Source organism: Trichoderma aggressivum (assembly GCF_033847375.1).
Source record: "Trichoderma aggressivum f. europaeum strain CBS 100526 chromosome Unknown scaffold_014, whole genome shotgun sequence".
In the NCBI taxonomy this organism is placed as follows: Eukaryota; Fungi; Ascomycota; class Sordariomycetes; order Hypocreales; family Hypocreaceae; genus Trichoderma; species Trichoderma aggressivum.
This window is the reverse complement of record NW_026946380.1, coordinates 605,130-629,096: the sequence shown is the minus strand read 5'-3', so window position 1 is coordinate 629,096 and position 23,967 is coordinate 605,130. Positions and strand designations below refer to the sequence as shown.

General features: G+C 53.1%; 7 protein-coding genes across 7 annotated transcripts; 3 read left to right on the top strand and 4 right to left on the bottom strand.

The window, feature by feature from the left end:
- Positions 1–330: 330 nt before the first annotated feature.
- Triagg1_4585 (uncharacterized protein) lies at positions 331–4,543 on the top strand (the record flags this gene model as incomplete). The annotated part of the gene is made up of 4 exons (XM_062899004.1): positions 331–971; positions 1,029–2,842; positions 2,955–3,174; positions 3,244–4,543. The coding sequence occupies 4 exons, from the start codon at positions 331–333 to the stop codon at positions 4,541–4,543; spliced, it is 3,975 nt and encodes a 1,324-aa protein (XP_062756602.1).
- A 3,255-nt stretch (positions 4,544–7,798) lies between these two features.
- Triagg1_4584 (uncharacterized protein) lies at positions 7,799–8,317 on the top strand (the record flags this gene model as incomplete). The annotated part of the gene is made up of 1 exon (XM_062899003.1): positions 7,799–8,317. The coding sequence occupies one exon, from the start codon at positions 7,799–7,801 to the stop codon at positions 8,315–8,317; it is 519 nt and encodes a 172-aa protein (XP_062756601.1).
- Positions 8,318–10,231: 1,914 nt separating this feature from the next.
- On the bottom strand, positions 10,232–12,455 carry Triagg1_4583 (uncharacterized protein; the record flags this gene model as incomplete). Its single annotated transcript, XM_062899002.1, has 7 exons — positions 10,232–10,588; positions 10,687–10,774; positions 10,913–11,266; positions 11,392–11,399; positions 11,636–11,928; positions 11,996–12,298; positions 12,395–12,455. The coding sequence occupies 7 exons, from the start codon at positions 12,453–12,455 to the stop codon at positions 10,232–10,234; spliced, it is 1,464 nt and encodes a 487-aa protein (XP_062756600.1).
- Positions 12,456–15,244: 2,789 nt separating this feature from the next.
- Triagg1_4582 (uncharacterized protein) lies at positions 15,245–16,495 on the bottom strand (the record flags this gene model as incomplete). The annotated part of the gene is made up of 1 exon (XM_062899001.1): positions 15,245–16,495. One exon carries the CDS (start codon positions 16,493–16,495, stop codon positions 15,245–15,247), a length of 1,251 nt encoding a protein of 416 aa, XP_062756599.1.
- Positions 16,496–17,580: 1,085 nt separating this feature from the next.
- On the bottom strand, positions 17,581–18,206 carry Triagg1_4581 (uncharacterized protein; the record flags this gene model as incomplete). The annotated part of the gene is made up of 2 exons (XM_062899000.1): positions 17,581–17,737; positions 17,809–18,206. The coding sequence occupies 2 exons, from the start codon at positions 18,204–18,206 to the stop codon at positions 17,581–17,583; spliced, it is 555 nt and encodes a 184-aa protein (XP_062756598.1).
- Positions 18,207–19,832: 1,626 nt separating this feature from the next.
- On the top strand, positions 19,833–20,727 carry Triagg1_4580 (uncharacterized protein; the record flags this gene model as incomplete). Its single annotated transcript, XM_062898999.1, has 5 exons — positions 19,833–19,849; positions 20,013–20,025; positions 20,152–20,281; positions 20,338–20,598; positions 20,660–20,727. The coding sequence occupies 5 exons, from the start codon at positions 19,833–19,835 to the stop codon at positions 20,725–20,727; spliced, it is 489 nt and encodes a 162-aa protein (XP_062756597.1).
- A 969-nt stretch (positions 20,728–21,696) lies between these two features.
- On the bottom strand, positions 21,697–23,817 carry Triagg1_4579 (uncharacterized protein; the record flags this gene model as incomplete). The annotated part of the gene is made up of 5 exons (XM_062898998.1): positions 21,697–21,708; positions 21,770–21,911; positions 21,993–22,397; positions 22,453–23,619; positions 23,783–23,817. The coding sequence occupies 5 exons, from the start codon at positions 23,815–23,817 to the stop codon at positions 21,697–21,699; spliced, it is 1,761 nt and encodes a 586-aa protein (XP_062756596.1).
- Between the last annotated feature and the right edge of the window lie 150 nt (positions 23,818–23,967).

The following is a 23,967-nucleotide window of genomic DNA, read 5'->3' as shown; positions in this document are numbered from 1 at the left end:
ATTGCCTCCGCACCGATAAAGTGAGCCACTTTGATAGCAGAGCTCAGCTGCGCCAAATGTCACCAATGACATAGCGCGCTACAACAACTACCGACAACCACCACACAGCAACAGTCATCTCTGCTCGAGAATCATAAATTGCCTACGACGAGAGAAGCCAAAGAGAGAGCGCAAACCCGCCCAAGACAGCTGCAAGGCGAGGCCCGCGATCGCTCCACTCAATTGCCAGGAGACCATGGATCAACAGGGACCCTAAGTCCGCTTGCTTCCTGCTCTGTGCCCCCCTGCACCGCCCAACTTGGTGCTTGATGCCACGAGTCCATCACCATCATGGACACTCCGCCGGGCTCGTGGAGCGCGCAAGCTCCTGCGCCTGAGAAGTCGAGCGAGCTGTTCATCCGCGACTATCCGCACCGGTCCATCGCCATTGTGTCGTCGTCTCATGCCCTGATTCTGCGCTACAGCTCGTCGGCGAGCGAGGCCTTTGGCAGCGGCTCTCCTGTTTCGCTGCCGTCCAGCAAGCCGCGCGGGGGCGAGAATGCGGCCGCCAAATGCATGGTGGAATTTTCTCCCATATCCAAGAAGCTGTTGAAAGATTACCGTCCGCTGACGCCGCGGCCTGTGTACGGCACCTTGGGCCTGATTGCGATCAACGGAGAAGTGTTCCTCTCCGTCATCACTCATGCCGTCAGGGCCGCAACAGTCCGGCCCGGCGAGACCGTGGAGCGGATTGCGAGTGTGGATTTTTACTGCCTAAGCAGCGCTGACTACGACGATGTTGTGCCTCTGGAGTCGCTGGATGCGGATTCGTCGGATGTATTTGGGTATAACTCATCGTCACCTTACGGCCAAGGGCTGAGTCGGAGAGAGGTGGCCGTCGAGCATCCGTGTCATGACTTGCGCAGGCTACTCAGCAACGGGTCCTTTTACTACAGCACGGATTTCGACCTCACAAACAGAGTACAAGACCGGTATGGCCTACACAGAGCGCGTTGAGCTGGTGACTTGAGCTGACTCGTAGTTGTAAGGCCGATTAACTCAAACTCCTTCGAGATAGACAATTTTGACGACACCTACCTGTGGAACTCCTTCATGATCAGCCCGTTGGTTCAGTTTCGCTCTCGGTTGATGCCCCCGGAGCGTGAGGCGCTGGATGCATCACGCATTCTCACGTCTGCCATCCGCGGCTTTTGTAAGACTATGACCATCCCACAGAGCTCATCGCCCTTGAAGGCATCTAGGAGTGGCATGCCGTCCTTTTTGACGCTGATTTCACGACTGTCGTGCCGGCGGGCAGGCACCCGTTTTAACGCAAGAGGCATGGATGACAATGGCAATGTTGCAAACTTTGTCGAGACAGAGACAACGTTCTGGTCTCCTACGGGCGTTTTATTCTCTTATGCACAGGTTCGAGGGTCGGTGCCAGTCTTTTGGGAACAAGCGGCAGATCTGATACCTGGCCGACAAAAAATCACCATCACTCGGCCACTGGATGCGACGCAGCCCACATTCAATAAACATTTCGAGGATCTCGAGCAATCTTATGGTGCCGTTCATGTGGTTAATCTCCTGAGCGAAACTAAGCCGGGCGAAGTCGAACTTGCCACCATGTATCGGGAGTGCATCAGACGCTCCCCCTTGAGTCGGCCTGCTCAACACCAGTCCGAGGACCATGCATTGCTACGTGAGACGCATTACGACTTTCACGCGGAGACCAAAGGCCCGGCGGGATACGAGGCTGCGCGCGGAATCCGCCGATACATTGAGAATTCTGCCGATGGCTTCGCCTACTACTTGGCTGAGAGCCATAACGATTCCGGTGAGAGGAATGGTGAACGCATGGTGGTGGTGCTTCAACAAGAGGGTGTCTTTCGCACCAATTGCTTGGATTGTCTGGATCGAACAAATCTGATCCAGACTCTGATTTCCCAAATGGCCGTCGAGGCATTCTTGGGCCATCGAGGAGAATTTGCGGCCTCTGATTTCTGGATGAGGCACTCCAGCCTTTGGGCTGACAACGGCGACGCCCTCTCCAAGACTTATGCCGGAACTGGAGCCTTGAAGACGTCCTTCACAAGACACGGGAAAATGTCACTGTCCGGCGCAATGGCAGACTTGCGAAAGTCTGCTCAGCGTATCTATCACAACAACTTTATAGATCCGTCCAGACAAATTACCATTGACATGCTGCTTGGCCTCCTCGTTGGGCAAGCCCCCGTTCATCTGTTCGACCCCATTAGCGACTACGTTTCGTTAGAGTTGGCGAGGAGAAGCGAAGAGTTTACGTCGTTCAAGAATATCAGTATCTGGGTTGGCACGTTCAACCTGAACGGGCGTACGGAAGGCATCGACCACGACTTATCGCCATGGTTATTCCCGCCTTCACTTGGGTCATCGCAGCCGGAGATATTTGTTGTTGCGTTTCAGGAGATAGTTGAACTGAGCCCACAACAGATCATGAACAGCGACCCGACCAGAAAAAGCCTTTGGGAATCCGCCGTCAAACGAGCTCTGAACCAGCGACAAGCCAGTCTAGGAGGACATAGATATGTCCTGTTGCGGAGTGGACAGCTCGTGGGAGCGGCGTTGTGCATCTTTGTAAAATCGTCTTCCCTTGATCATATTAAGAATGTCGAAGGAAGTGTCAAGAAAACGGGCTTGTCCGGGATGGCTGGGAACAAGGGAGCGGTTGCCATTCGATTTGATTATGCAAACACCCACATATGCTTTGTGACGGCGCATTTGGCGGCAGGATTTTCCAATTACGATGAACGAAATCGAGATTATGCAACGATTCACGGCGGCTTACGATTTCAGAGGAATCGAGGCATCGAGGATCATGGTAAGTCGTTCTGTCCCAGGGGGGAAATAATAAAGAGAGAGAGAGAGAGAGAGAGAGAGAGAGAGAGAGAGAGAGAGAGAAAAGGCTGTTGAACGCTAACCCATGCAACTAGATGCCATAATTTGGCTTGGGGATTTCAATTATCGCATTGGGCTCAGTTCAGAGGTTGTCCGCGGCTTGGTCAAGAAACGAGACCTGCAAACCATGTACGAAAATGACCAGCTGAATTTACAAATGGTGGCTGGGCTCGCGTTCCAATTCTATTCGGAAGCTCGTATTAGCTTCATGCCTACTTATAGATTCGACATTGGAACCGAAGTATACGACACTTCGTAAGCAAACGCTCCCCTTTCCCCTTTGCCCAGTCAAAGTTCTCTGCAGTTGTACTGACAGACGTGTAGTGAAAAGGCAAGAATACCGGCCTGGACAGACAGAGTATTAAGAAAAGGAGCCATTCTCCGCCAAACGGCATACGATTCGGCACCACTATTGTTCTCAGACCACAGGCCCGTTTACGCTACATTTGATTGCCGAGTGAGCCTCATTGACGAGGTTCAGCGAAACGCCATCAGCCAAGAGCTGTATGATCGGCGCAAGATTGAAGTTGGAGACTCGGCGGCACATGGAGATGGGGAAGACACGGAAGACGAAGATCTAATTGGATACGACGCAATCGAGCCAGGTCTCCCACCGGCAAGCTCAGACCGCCAAAAGTGGTGGCTCGACAATCGACAGCCGGCTCGAGCACAAATACCTATACCTAGTGGGCGAGACGGCCAGCCGATGGGCCTGAATCCGAACCGCCCATCGAATCCTTTTGGCCAGGGCGAAGAATTGGACTGGATATCAGTTTCGCGGTCGTCACCAGGGGCGTCCCTTTCTAGCATATCTAGCTCACCGTATGAGAAGGTTATGCCTCCTAGGGGCATGATTTCAGCTGGACCTGGCGGACCTAGGAAGCTGCCTCCGCAATACGACCCGGCCACTCTCCCTGCCCAGGTGGGACGGATGAAGATTGGAGACGGTGACAGCACACGGAGTGCTCACGGAGACAGGTCTGGAGCAGCCCCGCCTCCTCCACCACCTCGCCGTTCAGCGACAACTCTGGATATGGGCTCGAATACGGGGCTGGGCATCAAGTCGGCGAGTTCGACCTCCCTGGGAGCCATTGGAGGAGCTGACAGAGCAGGGGCGCAACCACTGTGGATACAGCCTCGACCGGCCTCTGCAGCTTCTCAGACATCGCAGCTGTCTCAGCAGCTGAAAGCTGGGAAGCCTGCGCCGCCCGTGGCGAAGAAGCCAGCACACCTGCTGTCGACATCCCCAGCTTCAACCTCGTCGCTGACATCCGGAGGCGGACGTAACAATCATCCTGCACATGGCGGCGATGACTTTGTACCGCCGCTGCCGGCTCGCGCTTCAACGATGGCTGCAAGGCCAGACGATGTGCAGTGGCAGACGCGATCAGCAATCTCGACTGCTGGAAAAAAGCCCATTGCACCGCCCAAACCGCCGTTGAACGTGAGCATGAACACAAGTACAAGCACAAATACAAGGGTGGCGGCTAGAGGACCTCCCACCTTGCCACAGCGATCAAGGCAGGCAAACCAAGGCCCCGTGGACCTACTAGATTCACTGAACGAAGGAGGAGAGGAAGAGATGGGAGGCTGGGAGACATTGCAGCCAAGTGCAGCGGCATAGAGGAAACCAAAACAAAAGAAGGGGAAGAAGAAGAAGAGAAGGCCATTGTCCCCCGCAGGCGAAGGTGTCATGATTTGCCTGTTACTGATAATACATGAATACAACTCTAGGGCACTTACCGCCTTGCTACACTTGATGTTGACCGTGAAAGTTGTGTGTGCTTATCGACGAATACTTGGGAACCGTCCAGGCATGGGCATCCATCACATGGCTGGTGTCGCATGTACACCAGCTCAGCAAGCGAGGAGCTCTCATGTGGAGTGCCCTTGTCCCCCTGTCTTTCTAATCTCGACGAAGCAAAGACGGTTTGCTGTCATTTTGTGGCTCGGGCGAATCAAGAGGCTGTGCGGTTCATTTTCGTGCTCATCTCATCACAGTTCTGGTGTCACTCGACAGCGCAGCGTGGCACAAGTACACCCAAACGGGCTCACTCGTTGCAAAGGCCGTTGATCACACCACCCAAACGGGGGACGACAGGAAAAGCGAGCCGTTGAGCGACCAAGCTTCCAGAGCGCTAATGCGTCCCAGACGATCCATATAATTCGAAGACCGATGACACCCAACCAGATGCCGAAGCGGCGTTTGCCCATTTTCTAGCGCAAGCCGCGGGCCAGTAGGAGTCGTTGGTACGAGTACGGTGCATGCAGTATAGACTGTAAGTCGCGCAGGAGATTCCCGCGGGTTGTTGTTTGCCAGCCCTCGCTACCAGTTACACCACTTTTTATGCCTTGTACTTGTTTGCATCACGGGAGAGGGGGAGAGGGATGAAGTGTGTGTGCCCATGTGGTGAATCGGGTTTGGCTCGTGACCGCCAGTTGGACGGTGTTGGGGAAAAATGGGAGGGTGGAATTTTGTGAGACATTTTTGCTGTGCCTCAATCCATTCGCAGAGAGAAGTATTTTGGTTATTTCGGGATGATGCCGATATTTGTCCATCGTTCAGCCCTGCTTCTTGGCCACCGCCCGTCTATCTATTTGTAGAAACACGGGCCAAGGATTGTTCATCTCGTTAATTAGACGACAGGCTGGGGACGAAGAGATATAGTAGCAGGAACTTGTACAGTAGGGCTTTCACGCGGCAGATTAAAACAAACAAAAAAACAACCCGGCGCGAAGGGGAAGGGATTCGATGTTCCCTGTTCCCCGTTGCTCATCAACCGGCTAAGCGACTTGGCGCGAAATAAAAAGCAATGAAAGCCGCGATGTCGTCAAGCCCGGACTTAGCACGCGACTATGTATTACTTGGGAGGGGGGGGCGGCTAATGGGTTTGGCTCGGTGATAGTAGAATCTGATTTCTGCGTCAGAGAGTTCAAGAAGAGCAGCAGCTGGTGGCGATACCCATTCCACTAAGATTGCTAGCAAGGCCCCGAGCCGGAGTACTCCGTGGAGGTGCAAACTTGAACTTTGCAGCCGGATCGGATGGGCAACGCAATCAGGGAATTCGGCTGGATCGAGAGGCTTTTGATACTGTCGGCGATCCCATGGATTGTCCGATGCGGCGGCACGGCACAGAGGCCGAGAGCGAGAGAGCGAGAAGCGTGGTGGTGAGAGAGTCAGCGACGGGCAGCCCACCTCCGGCACTTGCAGCAGAAGGAAAAGAAGAAGAAGAGGAAGCAGTGGACATGACAGTGAGCGACTTACTGTACGAGTTACTCTCTGTATCTACATCGAGGCACGCTGCGGGACTGGTACAGATCATCACCAGGCCTCAATTTAAACGGCCGAGACATGGAAATCAAATGGATGGACTCCTTTCGATTGATCCCTTGGCTTGTGCCGGCTCCCCACAGACACGGCCCGGGTACCTACCTGCAATGGACCTGTTGCCGTGTGCGCCTGTACAGGTAAATACAGATGCTATAGCGAGTGCTTAGTTACGGTACAGTGCAGTGCGAGTGCTCGTACAGGCGGCCCCATGGATCCAGCCCAATGTGCCCTCCAGCCTCCAGGTCAATCAATGACTGGCTCACATGCCTTGAATGCAGCCAAAGCCCACCCTGAATCTCCCCCGGAAGCCCAGCGTCCAACTAGCGACTCGGACCACTGAAACCGCCCCTGCGCCGCTCCACTTTCCGGGCCTGTTCCCTGTCTCTGTCTCTGTTCCCTCCCTCCCTCATATTAGTGTTGGTGCCGGTTCAACCACTTTCGACGATTCTTCATCTTCCATTTGCCTTGCTTCGTCCCCCCGGCTCGTATTTCTATCCTGCAAGCCAGCCGCTCCCATCTCACGCACGCACACAGCCTTGTCTTCTTCCTCATCTTCATTTCATCCTCCTTTACCTTTTCTTTTTTCTTCCTCTTCCTCTTCCTCTTCCTCTGATCCTCCTCGCTGACGGCCTTGTGCCACCGCAACTGGCGAAAGGAAGCCCGCTCGCCTGCGTCTTACTCTATTTCTTGCTCCAGCTCCCCGGTGGAGCTTCATCGGCCGCTTCACCCACTAACAGGCCGCCGAACCTGTCCCAAGTGGCGCTACGAGATTTGCTTTGCATTACGGGATTTGCTCTTTTCGGCCTCCACCCGCAGAAGCGAGCTTCATAAAATATCCATTACGGACAGGCGGAATCCCCTCCCGCTGCAGCTCTGTTTGTTTTGGCAATCCTCGTTGCCAGAGACAAGGACAAAGACGAGAATCGGCAAAAAGGCGCATTTTGTTTGGATTTTGGACTCGGAGCGTTCCGAAGCCACCGTCCGCCTCGACTTCCCTGCCGCTGCCATCTATAATCTCATCTTTATTTCTTTTCCACCCCTCCCTCCCTCGCTCGCCTCAGGTCTGGTCTTTTTTTATTTTAATCAATTCCCGGTACCCTGTCGACGTCACCACGGCCATCGAGAGATTACTGGTGGGGGAAGTCGTTTTGATCCCCCCAGAACTGCAAGGGTTGGCATGAACAGCTGCCTTAAGGGGAAGCGATAACGACGTTGATTCTTTTTTATTACGCGCCGCTGGTGTTGAATCTGGGCAAGGGAAGATCTTTGGGCTTGTGAATCGTCGACTGCGAACAGAGTAGATCTGTTTCTTGTCCGGCCGCGACAAAAGTTCGACTGCTTGCGACAAAGGACGGACACTGCTAGTATAGGAGCCAATTCACCCCAACACGCGCTCTTGTCGAACTCTCAATTGCATCGGCGATTCTCTAAATTCCTCACCTCGACTATAACCGCATCAACACCCATTACCAAGTAATACCGCAGAAACAACAACATCGACAACGCTACCAACAGCGACAAAAACTACCTCGACGTCAACCGATCGCAATGGCGGCTTTCAACCTGGGATTGGTCGAAGCCGTCGCGACAATGGACGGCCTACCTGAATCTCCCTCCTTCCCCCTCATCTCCGCCTCCAAACAGAATCGCATCATGATCTGGCGCGACGAGGTCGTGTCGGCATCCGCCTCATATACCGCCGCCAGCAACTATTCCGCCCCGTCACTCGTCACCACAACCACCGCGTCCTCTACATCCCTCTCGCCCTCCGAGCTCGCCACCATGTCGCGCAGCTCACGGCTGTGGTACAAGGTCAAGACGCAGTTTACGGGGAAACGCCGCGCCAGCGTCACAGCACCCACTGCTGACCTGCCGGACTTTATGATGCCCCCGCGGAAGGGCGAGTGTACGCGAACCGCCATGTATCAGACCCTACGGCCGGGTTTCCCCCCCAAGCCGTACACTGGCGAGGACGAGGTGGAGAGCAGCAACGGGCGCGGACGAGGTCTCTGGGATAAGCAGAAGAGGCTGCTCAGGGCATCCAGGCTATTGAGCCAACACCATTAGACAATGGGGGGATGACTCTGCAAAGGAAAAAAAAAACAACAACCGAAAAACACCAAAAAAATGGGTTCTTCGACTTTTTCAGCTCAAAGTCCTCAAACCATAAGAGAGGACTGCTGCCTCACATTGACGATGAAAACGACTCCGAGACGACTCTCATCACCTCCGTTTTTTACACCATCCGAAGATCGAGATGGGGGCATACACATAATATAACGCAGGCATGTTTTTTTAATAGGTAATTACAGGGGAAAGCGATCTATTTATAATACCACAAACCAACCTCATACTGGTCGACATCTAATCACTCTCTTTTTCCTTTGTCTATCTACTTGTGCGCATTTTTTTTGTGCTTTTTTCTGGAGTGGATGGGTGGAGGGGTGCATCTTTGTCGGATTTTGGCTTTTCATACTAGAAGGCTTTTTTGTCTGTTTTTGTTTCTTATAAGATTCCCACAATACTTTGGTATGCATAAAATAAGACATTAAAAAATCAACCTTATATATTTGACTCTTCATTCTTTCTCCCCCGTGATGTGAGTTGTCGGTTTTGATCTAGTCTCACTTTTTCTTTTTGTAACTAAGTCTTTCTCACATGCAAGGTTTTCTCCTGCAATGGCGTCCTTTCCGGCGCAAGACCAACCAAGAACTTTGCTCCCGCGGACGCCCCCAACAAACCCTTCCAAACCAGCTTCTTTTTGTTTTTCCCGCCCTGACGTAAACCCTCAAAAGGAAGGGGTGGTGGGGGGTGATGTGGGAGGAGAAAAAAAAAATTCCTGTTCTAGCCCCCGTTAAGCTTTTGCGCCTCTGCTTCCCTTGAAGAAAGAGGGGTCGGACTCTTCTTTTCATACTGTATGGGTTACTGGATGCATACGGCGTGTTCTGCTACGGTGATGAAGTAGCTTTTGAGTCGTGCCAAAGGCTGCTGGTGGGATGATAACACTGGGAGGAGGGGAACTGGAACTGTGGCGACGAATTGTGAAGTTGAGGGGGATGCAAGACAACAACCCGGGTTTAGTGTAATGGAAGAAAAGAGGTTGAGAGGTTGAGAGCTCCAATCAGGCTATGCCGAGGTTCAGAGCAAACTAAGCTGGCAGAGCTGTTGCGAGATTACTAGATCTTCAAGTAACAACAGCTCAACTACAAAGTCATCTAGACATCAAGGCATGTAGGCAGCAAGCATCAAGATTCGTTGGGACGAGGGAGAGAGACATCACAACTATGCATCTACAAAAAGCAAGGCCCAACTTGGAATTTGGATTGGAATTTCTTTTTGCCATTTTTTCAAGGGGTTGCTGCTGTAGAAATCTTGAAGGCGGGGGGGCAAATACACAGTTTTTCCTTTTTTTCCTCTCTCTGCGGGGCACGCACACGAGTCCAACATACGAGACAAAACCACTGTGAAGAGGGGTCGAGGGGAAAAGACGAAAACAAGCAAAGTGCAGGAAACAACGACAATCATGGGGAGACAACATTTCCATAGCGATCCGCCAAAAACGGGACCAGATGTAAACTAGGTAGGTGGTAATGTCAAAAAACACAACAGGGGAACAGATACCGGGCAAATTGGGTAGACGGGGGGTGGAGGGGAAAAAAAGAGGCAACAGAAGCGCCCGTCATTTAGCAGCGAACACCAAACAAAGGATCCGTCAACAGGCGATGACGGACAAGCACCCTGCGCCACTCGCCTCTCCTGTCCCTAAACCGAAAATCCCAAGTTCCATGACCACTCTCCCCATTAACCAGAGAAGCAACGCACTGCGTACCGGTGCTGCGTCGGCTAGGCCAGCCTCCAACATGATTCCATCTATCGCCATGTGTAGAGGAGGGCGAGAGCATTCAGATATAAAAAAAAAAACGAGAAACAACTCCCTCGGTTCTTGTGCCGAGATTTGAGCGCAATTGAGGTAAGAAGGATTTAGGAAGTAGCCTCGGGAGCGGGCTCCTCAGCCTTGGGTTCTTCCTCGGCAGGCTTGGAAGCTTCACCCTCGTCCTTCTTGGCCTCGCCGGCCTGCTCGGCCTCACCGCTGTCGGATGAAGTCCACAGGGTCAGGTTGTCACGCAGGAGCTGCATGATGAGAGTGCTATCGCGGTAAGACTCCTCGGAGAGAGAGTCGAGCTCGGCAATGGCATCATCGAAAGCCTGCTTGGCGAGATGGCAAGCACGGTCGGGGGAGTTGAGGATCTCGTAGTAGAACACGGAGAAGTTCAGGGCGAGACCGAGACGGATGGGGTGAGTGGGAGTCAGCTCGGTCTGGGCAACGTCGGTAGCGTTCTGCGGGGCATCGTCAGTATCACCACTTTCTAATCTACCTGCGGCTCTCCACCCCATGGTGCAGGCAGGCAGGCAGGCAAACGCATGTGTTAGCATACCTTGTAGGCCTCGTGGGCGGCGGTGGCAGCGACCTTGCGCTTCTCGCCAGAGGCAAACTCGGCAAGGTAGCGGTGGTAGTCACCCTTCCTGTCAGAGCGATTTGCATTAGCTTCTGAAAATTTCGAAATATGCGAGCTGAAACGTGATTGGGCGAAAAAAAAAATTGAAACCCAAGCATCGGAGTGCAAACGAGGGAAATGGGTGGGAAAAAAAAAATCAACATACATCTTGTGGTAGAAGACCTTGGACTCGCCGGTGGCGGCGTTGGGGATGAGGCTCTTGTCCAGGACATCGAGAACATCCTCGCAAACCTTCTCGAGCTCGAGCTCGATCTTGCTGCGGTACTCCTTGATGGTGGAGACGTGCTTGTCAGAGCCCTTGGATTCCTCCTTCTGCTCGATGGAGGAGATGATGCGCCACGAGGCACGGCGGGTGCCGACAACGTTCTTGTAGGCGACGCTGAGGAGGTTGCGCTCGTCGACGCTGAGCTCACCGCCCAGCTGAGCGACCTCCTTCATGTAGGTAACCATCTCATCGTAACGCTCGGCCTGCTCGCAGAGGCGGGCCAGGAAGGTCTTGCTGTTTGTTGGAAAGCTCGGTCAGCCCGTTGCGTTCGAGCAGGCAAAAAAAGGGGGGGAGGGGGAGGTGTTTGGATTCTCGTCATGAGAGGTTAGTGGGGTCACGGGGCCAGCTGTTGGACAAACCTTTCACGCTGGTATCAAGTTAGCATTGCGTTCAAAGTCAGAAAGGGAGCAGAGAAGAAATGATAGGCTCGGCCGGGCGAGGATGGAATTTGCATGTGGTTTCTGGGCTCGTCCGCGCGTGGCCGAAGCCGCGCAGCTCCCAGCAAAAGAGGCGGGCTGAGGGGTTGCGTGAACGAGGGGGGAGAGGAGAAGGCGGAAAGCGGCGGTCGGAGCAGCGACAGCAGCTACGCACGAGTTGACGTACCTCGGTGGCCATGGTGACTGAGAGTCTGTGATGCTTGGAAGGGGAGAAAGAGGCGTGCGGTTGCGGAGTCGTTGGTGGCAGAAAAAAGGATGATGCGGGTGTCTGAGGTGGGATGCGGTTGAGGATGGGGCGAGAAGAGTGTTTATATTTTGATTGTGGATTGAGATTTGAATTGGTTTTGGGGTTTGGGGGTTCTCGGGGCGGAGCCTGGAGCGCTGCGCTGCGCTGGGCCAGTGCCCACTGCCAGGTGATGAGAGCGCCAGCTTTGCAGTGGAGTTGGCTCGCCTTTGGGCCTGCTAGGCTCTAGCCAGCCGCCTGGCGCACCCCGCCCCTAGGCGCTGCTGGCCCGACACAGCGCACCAAGGCAATCTCTAGCAGCGTTTGACTTGTGATTCGGCAGATGGTACTGGCGCGGTACCTGGGCGTACGACGGCTGGCTGCCTGGTGACCAGGTATAGAGTCCGTACTCGAGATTGGCTGCTTTGTGCACATGCTGTACAAACCTGTACCCGGAGCTACCAGAGGTACCAAGAGCAGAGCCAGAGCCAGAGCAGATCGGGAGGCAAAGCACAGCACAGCACTTGAGCTCCTTCGATGACGGACGCACATCCAGCTTCTGCCGCTTCAGCTTGGCCCTATCCCTCACCCTATCCTCTTTTCTTGCTGCACTACTGTAACGGTTACACACACAAAAACACGCAAGGAATTTGCACTTGGAAATTGGCGCATTGATGCTGAGAGGCTCTCTTAATTACCTACCCGTACTTGTCTTTAGCTTCTGGTACCTTGTACGCAGCTGCCAGGTACCTTTGAGGAGCATTGCCATCAATGCTGAATGTCTCCGGTACAACAAACCCGTAACACGCAAGGCAAGGGGCTCAGCTGTTTCTTTTCTTAGGTTCAATTCTTTTCTCCTCTCCTTCACCCGAGCTTTGGTTTCCCATCGCCCGGAGGAGGGCTCTTGGTGTCTCTCACGCTCATGTCACTGCCTACCTTATCAAGAAGGCAAGGTAGGACTAACAAATCGGCACCAACGCGGTGGTTGAAATGCTAAGTAGGCCGGCTCTATATCTACCAAATGGTATTAACAGCACGAGCGGATTTAATTTCATCGAGCCTGGCCGTGGTACTCCGTACTTCGCAGGTACGAGTACTCTCCGGGCCATGTACAGCCCTATTTGTTCTTTTCCCTGCCGCCAAGAGGGCGGGGCTTCTGTCTGGTTCTTTGGGCGGGAAAAAAAAAGGGTTACCGAGTGATCAGAGTCCCGCTTTGCCATGAGACACTCATCAAAGCGCAACTCTCACATCACCTCATTGGGCCCGTCCAGCTTATTTGCTGCCTCTCGGCGCTAAGCTCTCAGTATCTTTGCTTTCAAGGCTGCCTGTGCGTCTTTCGCCTTTCACGAGCGGCTGCCCTCATTGCTGTTGCTACTGCAGTTGCTGTCCAACCAGCGCCCATCTCCTGGCCTGCCGGAAAGGCGTCATAAACGTGGCCAGGGGGCTGCAAATTGGGCTTATTAGAACTCGGGCAGCGTAGGTTGACTGACTTGTCGGTCAGTCATCGTTCCATCTCCATCTGGCCTGGCGATCCACACTCCCTCCACCCCCGATAACAGAACGCCGGGCCCTCGAGAGAGACGAGGAAACTTTGCGCTGCCCGACCACGGCGCGGAGTACGCCGTATGAACTGTGCTGCTTTTCCTCTTCTCCCTCCAGGAATGGAGTCGAAACCCACGAAAACCCGCCCGCTTGGGGGCTAGCAGGTAAAGGTGGTCCGTCCCAGCAGATCCCGTTGCTAACAGCTGTCTAAGCACCCGGCGACTACGTGTTAGTGCGGCTTGTCTCCGGAAAGCGCACGGAGGCTTTTTGCTCTTGTTCCCCGTCCACACAAACGCAAGTGATGAAGACTGCAAGAATGCAATGCTCACCCCTGGCCGAGGCATGTGCTCCCTTCTCTGCTCCCAATCCCAATCATTCCCCGCTGGCCACGTCGGTCCAACGCTTGTCTCCGATGCATCTTGCGCTTTCTGCCTCCACCTTGACGCGGTACGATACGCCACGGGTCTGATATCAAGACATGAAGCCGTCCCGCGGTGATGTGATGTGCTGCGTTGTTTGGGTGCTACTACTGCTTTACCCAAGTATATGCCTGTATCTCACCTACATGTCCACATATCTGGTACATCTTCCTACGAATACTACTAGAATACTATAGTACCTAATCCAAGGTATCATGTCAAGACCTCCTCGTCCATGATACACATACTGTACTCGCAGGGACGATGCGGCTCCAAGCCCTCCATCGTACAGCACTGGCAACCTAGTCGACTACTACTAGTGGCCCCTTTCTACACCAGCCGATCCGTCCCAAAGCACGGGAATGCATGCATGGCCTACCTCCTACTCCGTATCTCGCTTGTCTCCGTCCTCCCCGTGCCTTGCCTTGCCTTGGACCGGCAAACTCGATCTCCAGCATCCTTCTGCAAACTTCTGTGCAGGCCCTTCAGGGATGACACTCCGAGTGTGTTCTGCTGTCCACATGATGCCACAGCCAACCCCCCCTGACGCTCTGCTCTCTCTCGTTCATGCTGCTATTTTGCCATGGACATGGGCGACAGAGACTGGCAAATAACGCGTGCTGTGGCTGTGGTCAGCTCTCCCGTCCGTGACTCACTCACTCCCCCCCCCCCCCCCCCTTTTCCCCCTCCTTTCTCTTATCGCCATCGCGTGGCACAGGTTTGTCGCACAAAGTACAGGCTGCGATGTATTCTCTGCAGGCCAATGGCATCACGGCCATTCTCACGTCCAAAGTTCGCAGCAAATCACCAGTCAACAGGTGCCACAAATGGCCCCTCCTGGCACAACACCTTACTGCAACCCCCACCATTTTTCGGATTCGCCCAGAGCTTGCCCTTTGCGACTCCGTCCTTGGCGCCGCGATCCGATTAGAGTTGCCCAGCAAGCTATCCTTGGTTGCAGCGAGGAACCTGTGGTCCCGGTTCCAGGCGTCGATAAATTGCGGATGCCACTACTAATGTATGAACTAATAACCCGTATTTATAAATGCTACAAAGTCCTTGGACAACCTGCTTGTACACGCCTCGAAGCGCACAAAGGATGTCGAGGCACAGCGCTACCCATCGTCGTGGCGTCTTTGATACCTAGGCCGTGTCACATGGCAAAAGCAGCACTTCTCTGCCCGCCCTCCCTCCACATAATACATAATGGCGAGCAACGTGGAAGCCTGCACGCCCGGCAAGGCGGCGTCTGTAAGTGCCGATACCGCCGTTGCTTGAGAGAGAGAAGAGAGAAGAGAGAAGCAAAACAAGCATTAGTCTGAGGAGATTCCTCGATCTCGACATCCTTGGCGTACTATTTATTCACAGTGCCATTAAACCTGTCTGGTAGAATTCATGTCTCAACAGAATCGATAATGCAATAATGGTATTCAACATGTTAAGAGGAATTCTTAACTAGGTAGGTATCGTTTCATCATGTTTATGCTCGCTCCCCAAGTCCCATATTATGTACCTCTGTCTGCTTCCCACAATGGACATTGATATCCAACCCCCATCTTATTACAACCCGCCCCTCATATATATCAGTTTGCTATTCGTTAAAACGCTCATCAATCGTTGCGCGACTTTGCAGCTCTTCGTCGTGAGGCGCATACGGAGGCCGACCCCAGTTTGTAGGGTCGCCGCCGGGCACACATAGCCCGAGCCTCCAGAAGTAATCTCGATGAGCAAAAAACAGCTGCCAGAGTCTGAACCGCGCCGGGAGGCTCATCCTCTCCATATACTCTTCCAAGGAGGAAGTTGTCAACCGGAAATGGAGAAGGCGATTGAGCAGATTTTCCACCGAGCTGTCGTCCCTGGCACTGCAGTTAGGATCTGCGTCGCCGATGCATAGCTGGACATCTGTCTCAGATGGTGAGAGGGCAGACTTGGAAATGAATATCTCGCCGCTGTGCGACTGGTAACCAAACTCGCCTGGCGGAAGCAAGGGCACTGGGTCGTCGGCGTGGGTAACTCGTCGATAGGTCCTCTTTTCAAGATCGATGATGCCGTCGAGGTCAAACACGTCGTCAACGAAGTGAGCGAACTGAGAGTTGCCAACGCGAGGCTCTCCAAAAGTGGTAACCGTCACGCCATCCCAGCCAAGCGACACTTTTAGTTCGAGTGCCGCAAGGCAAGCCACGGCGCCTCCGAGGCTGTGGCCTATGAGATGAACGGGGTGAGACGGATATTTGGCCCGGAGTGCCTTGAGCTCTGGCAGAACCGATTCTCGAGCGCTCTTCCAAGAGTCAAGAAACCCACTGTGTACGGTGCAATTCGTGCATTCATGGCTAGGCTTTTCTGGTGGTTCTCCTCCGTGGTCTGGCGACGGATATGGCACGTATTTTTGCGGCATGGTGCTGAGGTCAATGATGGTGTTGGTGATGCTGTAGGTCCCACGAAACGCGACCACGATGGCGCCTTGCTCATCATCTCCCACAGATTCATCGTTTCGACGCTGCTGGTCCGAGCCGTGATCAACTGCGATGAACCCACAGCTGTCGCCGAAGAGAAAGCCTGTGCTCCACGTAGAGGCCAGCGTCACGCTGGGGAACTCATCGCATCGAGAGACGCACTGGAACGGCTTGTGAATGCCCGTGGTGCCGAGGCAATATGAGACGTCAACGAGCCTCGCCAGTCGTTCGAGAGACGCGAACAGGGACACGGAGATGCTCGAAACAGCCGCCGGCTCTTTGACGCCCAATGGTTCTTGTTGATTGATGTAAGCGGCCTCGACCAAGACAACGGCGGCGAGCCGTACAAGCAGCAACAGCCCGAGGCGGCTCGGGAATGTCCACCCCATGTTTTTCAGATTCGTTCGCTGGCGGTGATCAGATCATGGAGAAGGAAGACGGCACGGGGGCTAGGCTGGAATAAATGCCCAAGATGCTAGCAAGGAGAGCGCCGTCTCGTCTCAGCTCAACAAAAACCAGCTACCAATCGCGATGCTTTTTTCGGATCCGGCCCTGACGTAAGAGACGCAAGGGAGAGCGAGACGCAGAGTGGCGAGACAAAGCAGTTTTGGTGTAACCGCTGGCGGAGAGGCGAAGCGCGCACCCAGAAGAACTGCTTTGTTTTCTGAAATCTCAAGATCCGCTGCTGCTCCTTTGCAAGAAAGTGAATTGGCCCGACTTGGTCTCATGAACCCGGTGGCAAGCTGGGCGAGATCACGAGGTGGACATGCACAATTCGGCGGGGCGCCGGTGCCAGGGCAGTTGGGCTAGGCTAGGGAAGTTTGCAGGCGGCACTCTGCAGAAATGGGGCAAAACCTGGGGTCGCTGAGCCCTGTACGGTTAGCTGGGAGAGCGCTGGAGAATGTCGGGTGCTAAACCGGAATGGCGGCCGCTCTCTGGCGGTGGACGGGAATGAAGCCTCGTATTGAAGCTGCTGTTGGAGCAACATGCCGAAGGGCATATATATTAATCATCGATGTACGAGTACTTCGATTATAGATTTAGATGATTATGCAGGTACGAGTAGCATCGAGAAGAGCTATCAAGGCACTATTTGATAGTAATTTGCATTTTTTCGGTTGTCCACTGCTGCCACTAGAGGAAACTATTAAATGTCCGCGCGCAGACTAGCCTCGGCATTACATGGACTGACTCGGGTGAGCAGCTCCCGTTCTGCTCGAAAGTTTTCATAAACATTAGAGTCAACATTCACCAGATAGTCCTCGTATTATGATATGAATCCATTGGTACGCAAATGACGTCTCATGAATGGACAAATTAGTAAGTCCAATTCTTCTCCTGTACCGTCAACAGTTCAACGCCAATAGAAATCAACGTCCTGATGCATCCGTCTATGCCCTGTACCCTTCCAATCCGTGGATACCATGTATCTATTAAACAATGACACCGATCTATTAATGTCCAATCTCGACCTCTAGCTCACCCAGTACTTGGCCAAAGTGGGATCTGTTATAGGGTCCAATGCGGTGAACTTCACGTCGATACTAGTCGAGTTCGTTGTGCAAGTTCCCGATGGCGAAGAGCAAGACAAGGGAATAGTCGTTGAGCCGGCCACCTCCCACGTGGCAGCACTGTAATAATCGAAATGTCAGTACGCTTTAACAGGCATATAACAACACGGCGAGTCTAATATGCAACATACCCCTTGGTATTGGGGCAGATCCTCTCCACCATGGTCAACTGCCTTTTCGTGTTGTCCCAGATGAACTTGACACCGCTGATGCCGCTCTTATCGCACGCGAACCTAGGTGTCAAACCTGGAGGCGTCGTGGAAACAGAGCTCGAGTTAAACCGGCAGTTGGTGGTAACGCTAGTCGTCTGGTCCACAAAGGTGAAGTTGTATGCCGTCAACGAGGCAGCCGGGCCGGTTTCGTTCGATTTGGCCGTGAAGTCCTTGATCTGAAAACCCGGGGGGAGGTTGCAGCTGCTTTGAGTCCGAGACTGGGCCAGGAGTTCTGGTGGAGGAGAGTACGAGAGAGCGGACATTGTGGCCATGGCGGATGGCAGAGCAGCCAGGAAAGAGAGGGCTTGGAGATGCATCGTGACGAAATGTGTGGATTCGGTACGTCTAGTGACTCGCAGATTGTATTACGTGCGGGAGGAATCAAACAGATGCGAAGGAGAAGAGAGAAGAGTACGGTTTTATATACTGGATGAAAAGGGAGCAAGGAGAGGCTACGGCAGTGGAAACGTCCTGAATGCAACGTTGATGTTTGCTGGTACACTGTACGGGTTTCCGAGGCATGACGTGGGAAGCAGCTCCATCAAGCCCCTGGATCAACGCGCGTAAACAAAGGCACAGCACGGTTGGACAAAAACTGGGACGCAGAGGAGAAGAAAAAAGTAGAGGCGAGTGTCGATCCAGCTGCCGTAGACGGCAGTTGGCAGTGCAAGGGGCTCCATCAAATGTCAGTTTGCCTTTGTTTCAAGCGTTTCGTTGACGCAGGGAGGCGCTGTTGTGGCTGAAGCTCTGGGGCCTATAACAGGACATAACCAATGACTAAATGTTTAGGTACAGTGATGCTAAACTGTAGGCTTCAAGGTTGTCAATTCAATGCGAGCGCCGACATGGCGGCCTTTTGCGAGCATGAGAGAGTTGTGAGATGAACAAAGATGGAAAGAGTTGGCTTTCATTGGGCAGCACGTGTCCGTGACGCTCATGGGGCCGCTGGAGGAGTGGTCACTTAGCGTTCCGTAATATGCATTGACCGCGTAATTGAAAGGGGAAAAGGAAGCGGTTGGTTGACGGATCTTTGTCCTACCCGTGTCTTTTGCAACAAGCACGCGCTGGAGTGAGTATGGGTGTACAAGGCGAAGCTTGGAGTTGCACTGAGAATCCGGCTGGGGACGTCGCAATCTATCTATAATCTAGATACCTAATCTGCCTTATAATAACCTAATCCTCTCGTGCCAAGGGGAATTTATCGTGCACGGAGCGGAGTCGTAATCTGCACTCCGAACTGGGCATTCTAATCGCTCAATATTACCGTTTACAGATTTGGCAGCGTTGTCGACCAGGTGCTCCGGAGCTGGAGATGGCTTGCGTCTTGTGAAGGCGAGGGAGAGGGAGAGATAGCCGCTGTTTAATCGAATGTTGCGGCATCAAAGGGGCGAGTCGGTTCGGAGCACAGAGCAGTTTAGTATTGAAGCTCGGCACCCGCTTCATAGTTCCGGGCTCAACGACTGTTTGATGTGTATCACCGACGACGGCGCTTAAACTCACAGGAGAAAAATAGTATGTAAAGAAAACATCTTGATTAATAAATAACGAATGCTCAATCGTAAACATTAGTATCAGTATTTGATTGTTTTGCAAACTACGACTTCATTGCCCTTTCAGCTCTCCCAATTGACCTGCAATCAATTGCCCCATTAGGACAAGCAACCAAAACAAAGGCCCAACGGGTGAGGTAATTATCCGCCTCCGAATTATGTAATGCCAGCAGCGGCCTGCAGCAAAACCTTACCAACCAGGCGTCGGCGTCGGAACTGGCACCCTCAACCATCTCAACATCCACCTAAATATTAAAGCCCCAGCAGGCCAAGTCATCGACAACGTCCCTCGCGCATCTGCCAGACTTCGGAAGCTTCGCACCACCACTAGCAGCCAATCCTCCCTTCGCCTCTCTATCCTCTTTATCGCTTCGGTAACCCATCGTCGTCACAATGGCCACCGAACTTTGGTATGTTGCGTCAGCGCGTTGAGAACCCCCCCCTAGCGTCGTCGTGGAGCTTCGGATTGCATCCTTGGGAGCTTTCGGCATCATCGCAACCTCCTGCATCTGCTTCCTCTCCCGCGTCTTTGTGCCGTCTTCAGAACCTAGAGCTGACTTGACGATTGTATAGCCCCGTCTACGCGGTCAGTAAACACTCACGGTTCCCTCTCTGCCTGGCGACGTCACCGGAAATAATATCCTCAGTGACAACGAAACAATCGCCGTCACATCTTCGAAATGCTGGGCCAAGTCGCTAACAAATCATACAGCCCTTTTTCGGTGCCATGGGCTGCACCTGCGCCATCGTCTTCACCTGCTTGGGTGCCTCATACGGAACTGCCAAGTCTGGTGTTGGTATTGCCGCCATGGGTGTCCTCCGCCCTGACCTCATCGTCAAGAGTCAGTAGCCCTTTTCATCCTCGATGCGCGCTACTCCTTGCTAATCTCCTAGCTAGACATTGTCCCCGTTATTATGGCTGGTATCATTGGTATCTACGGCCTCGTCGTTTCCGTCCTGATCTCCGATGGCCTCAAGCAGGATCTCCCTCTGTACACTGGTTTCATTCAGTTCGGTGCCGGTCTCTCGGTCGGTCTCGCTGGTCTCGCTGCTGGTTTTGCCATCGGTATTGTCGGTGATGCTGGTGTCCGAGGAACTGCCCAACAGCCCCGTCTCTTCGTCGGAATGATTCTCATTCTCATTTTTGCCGAAGTCTTGGGTATGCACATTTCTGATCCAAACATGAAACTGAGCAGCACGAATTCTAACCCAATATCTAGGTCTGTACGGTCTCATTGTTGCATTGTTGATGAACTCCAAGGCTAGCCAGGATGTTTCCTGCGCATAGAAGAACGAAACAAGCAAGGCTACCCCGAAAAACTTGACAAATTTGCTTTTGTGGGAGTCGTCAAATCTGGTATGAAATATGGTTTCTGGTCAGTGCTGCGATATGATGGCTCAGGGTCAAATGATGGTGCTGGATGGAGCAACGTGTTGGGATCGGAGAAGCATGGCCTCGCACGCAATGCAGGTCGCGTAATGGATTGGTAGGAGGAAGTTTATATATGTACACTAGTGACAGGATGTGTTTGCTCTTGATGTGAATTTCTCTTCATAGACGGTGAAGGTGAAGGGTCTAGTGTAAGCAGATGCTCAATTTTATCTGTCATTGTTTGTTTTCTCAACAGATGCTCTTTCAGGAGCTTGAGTTCCCGTTTCTCCATCTCACGAGGCGTTTAATCACTGTCTGTTTCACAGCATTACCATGAGTTGAGATAGATCACCAGGTATGAACAGGTATCTTTAAGACAAAAAGTGCCTACACGTCACATAAACTGGGACTCACCTTCTAAGGCTGCAAAATAGATCAAGCTGCTGTCGTTATATTTACATGTTGGCACGGGATTCGCAAGATTCGCAATCACTGCAAGACTCTGCCCGTCATTTCCATACATTATGCTATTAATTAATGCTGCTAGTAATATCTTTGCATCCATCCATCCTAAAACTACATGATACAAACATTCAGGCTTGTAGATAACCAGGTAATCCCTAATCCCAATCTGATCATCTTACATCATTTATTAAAAAACATTTTCCGTCAAATTTTTTCTCCTTTCCAGTTTTCCCCCCCTCCCCGTCTGAACGGGGAATAAGAAGCATGGCCCAATTGCGTCGCCCTTTGTATTAATATCTATCACATGCTCCTTGCCGAAAAAAAGAAAAAGAAATTCAGAAACTCTTCTCTTTGTGAAGAGAGATAACTCTTTCAATATGTACGGGAGAAACGGAGCCCGGTCACGAAAACGAACTGTTCTTAGATGACGTACTGCGGATTGTGTTAGGACACGTCTCAAAGAGCTAGGAATATGGGGAAGGGAGGTTCTTACAGGAATGAAGAGATAGGGAACCTGTCGTTCATATTCGAGCCACGCTTCACCGTACTTGGCGCGGCAGCGGGTGATGTCTCTCCACGCGCGGTGGGCAATCATGCATCCGAAGAAGACGGGGTAGAACCAGGGGAAGGGACTCCTATTAGTAGAGAAAAAAGAAAAAGGTTAGCAAAATGAATCTCTTTGCGAAATAGTACACCTCATGGAAAACATCACTTACTCAAAGCCGGTGATAAGACCCCAGGAGACAGAGAACCAAAGGTCAGAGGTGTAGTGGATCTTGCGAGCAAGGCCATACCAGCCGTCGACAAGGATGGTGCCCTGAGGGGTCTTGATGGTCTTGGGGTTCTTGAGGGTTTGCCAAGGGACCTGGGGGAACGTGTTGCGCTTGATGAGGTTTCCCTTCTCCATGGCACGGAAGCGGTTCTTCTGGCTGTTGCAGCTGTCCCAGACCCAGTACCAGAAAAGATAGGCACCGTACATGGCGACTAGGGCGTAGCGGTTCCAGCGGTAAGTGGCGGGATCGTGGTTGGCCAGGTAGAGGGTGCAGTGGCAGTAAGACAGAGGGACACCGGCAAGGTTCCAGAAGATGAGCATGAAGCCCCATTTCTCGTAGTACATGTCCCTGCTTTCCATTAGTTCATCAATCCGAGCGAGCTGAAGGAAATCATCTTTCTTACCAAGTCGTGATGATGAGCTCCTCGCCCTTGGCGCAAGCATTGGCATAGAGGTAGTGAGCCATGACAAGGAACATGACCTCTCCAGAAACGTAGCCGTACTGCTCATACTGACGCGCAGCCGCACCGAGACTGAGAATCAGGAGGAAGTACCAAGGCATGCGAACCTCAAAGAACATCTTGAAATCCAGGATGCCAAACATGCGAGGGTTCAGCTCAGCACCCATGAAGAAGTCGTAGACGGGGTAGCCAGTCATGCGGTGCTGCTTGCCTCTCCACAGAGCCGAGAAGTAAGCGATGAAGCTGACAATGAAGCCGCTGCAGATGGCCACCGACAACAGAGGACCAAACTCGTCGAGGGCCGTGTAGAGAGGCCAGATGCCGGAGAAGTGCAGAGCACCGAGGACGGCGAACGTGGTGTACAAGCTGGCATATGCGTTGCAGAAGTAATCGAGTTGCTTGCCACCGGCGTGGGGAAGAGGCTTGCCCTTGCCCCAGACACCGGGAAGAAGACAGTAGCACGCACCCTCGAAGATGAGGTAGCTCCAGTACCAAATCCATGCCTTGGAGTGGGGGAACGCATTGGTCCAGACGAGGTCGACCAGATGAGTTCCGAACTCAGCCCAGCTCTGGCCGGGAGTGCGGGAGGGGAACTTGCCGCCATAGAAGGTGGCGCCAGCCCACATGTACCACATGAGGATGGGGAAGAAGAGCATCATGAACCCGGTGCCTATCGAGCCGCCGAACTCGAACTCGCCCGAGTAGTCGACCTTGGGATCCTGGCCTGGCTTCCAGCCGTCTACCATGTGACTCTCAGAGTTTGTGTGAATCGCATCCTTTCCGTTCGGTGCGCCGTTGGAGTAACCGTTGCTATTTCCATTGGCATGGCCGTTGGCATGGCCATTAGCGTGACCATTGGTGTTGCCGTTGGCATGGCCGTTGGCATGGCCATTCGCGTGACCGTTGGCAGTGCCATTGATGGGCTTGATGTCGTCTTCATCCAAGTTCTCGATGAATTTGGCGGTGCGACGGCGGGTGATGCGTTCGCGAGGGGCGGCGGGCTCAGCAGCTTCTTCGAGGTGTGCGGCTTCGGGGGCCTGTGAGGACTGGCGAGCGCGCGAAGATTGCTTCTTTGGTGTTTCAACCATGCCGTCGAAGAGCTCCTTCTTCCTGGGCGGGGGTTAGCATTTGCATCTCTACTCGCAGGGCGCCGCGGCGCGTGTATCTTTTCGAGATGCGATCTCGGGGCGATCCGGGCTCTCAAGAAACCAGGCATCTCGACGTTGCTCCAATCTCGGATCTCAGGGGCAAAACAGCCATTTGCTGCACTTACCGAGGGGTCTGGCGCAGCGAATATCGGGTCGCCATGGTGACGAGCTGCCCTTTTGTCGAGATTCTAGCGAAGTGAAGGTGTCGATGGAAGAATTGCTTGAGCAGACCTGGAGCAGATCGCTAGTTACTCTCGCCCGCTGATTACCTCAGGCCACGAGAACGGGCAGCGCTTACAGATGCGAGGAG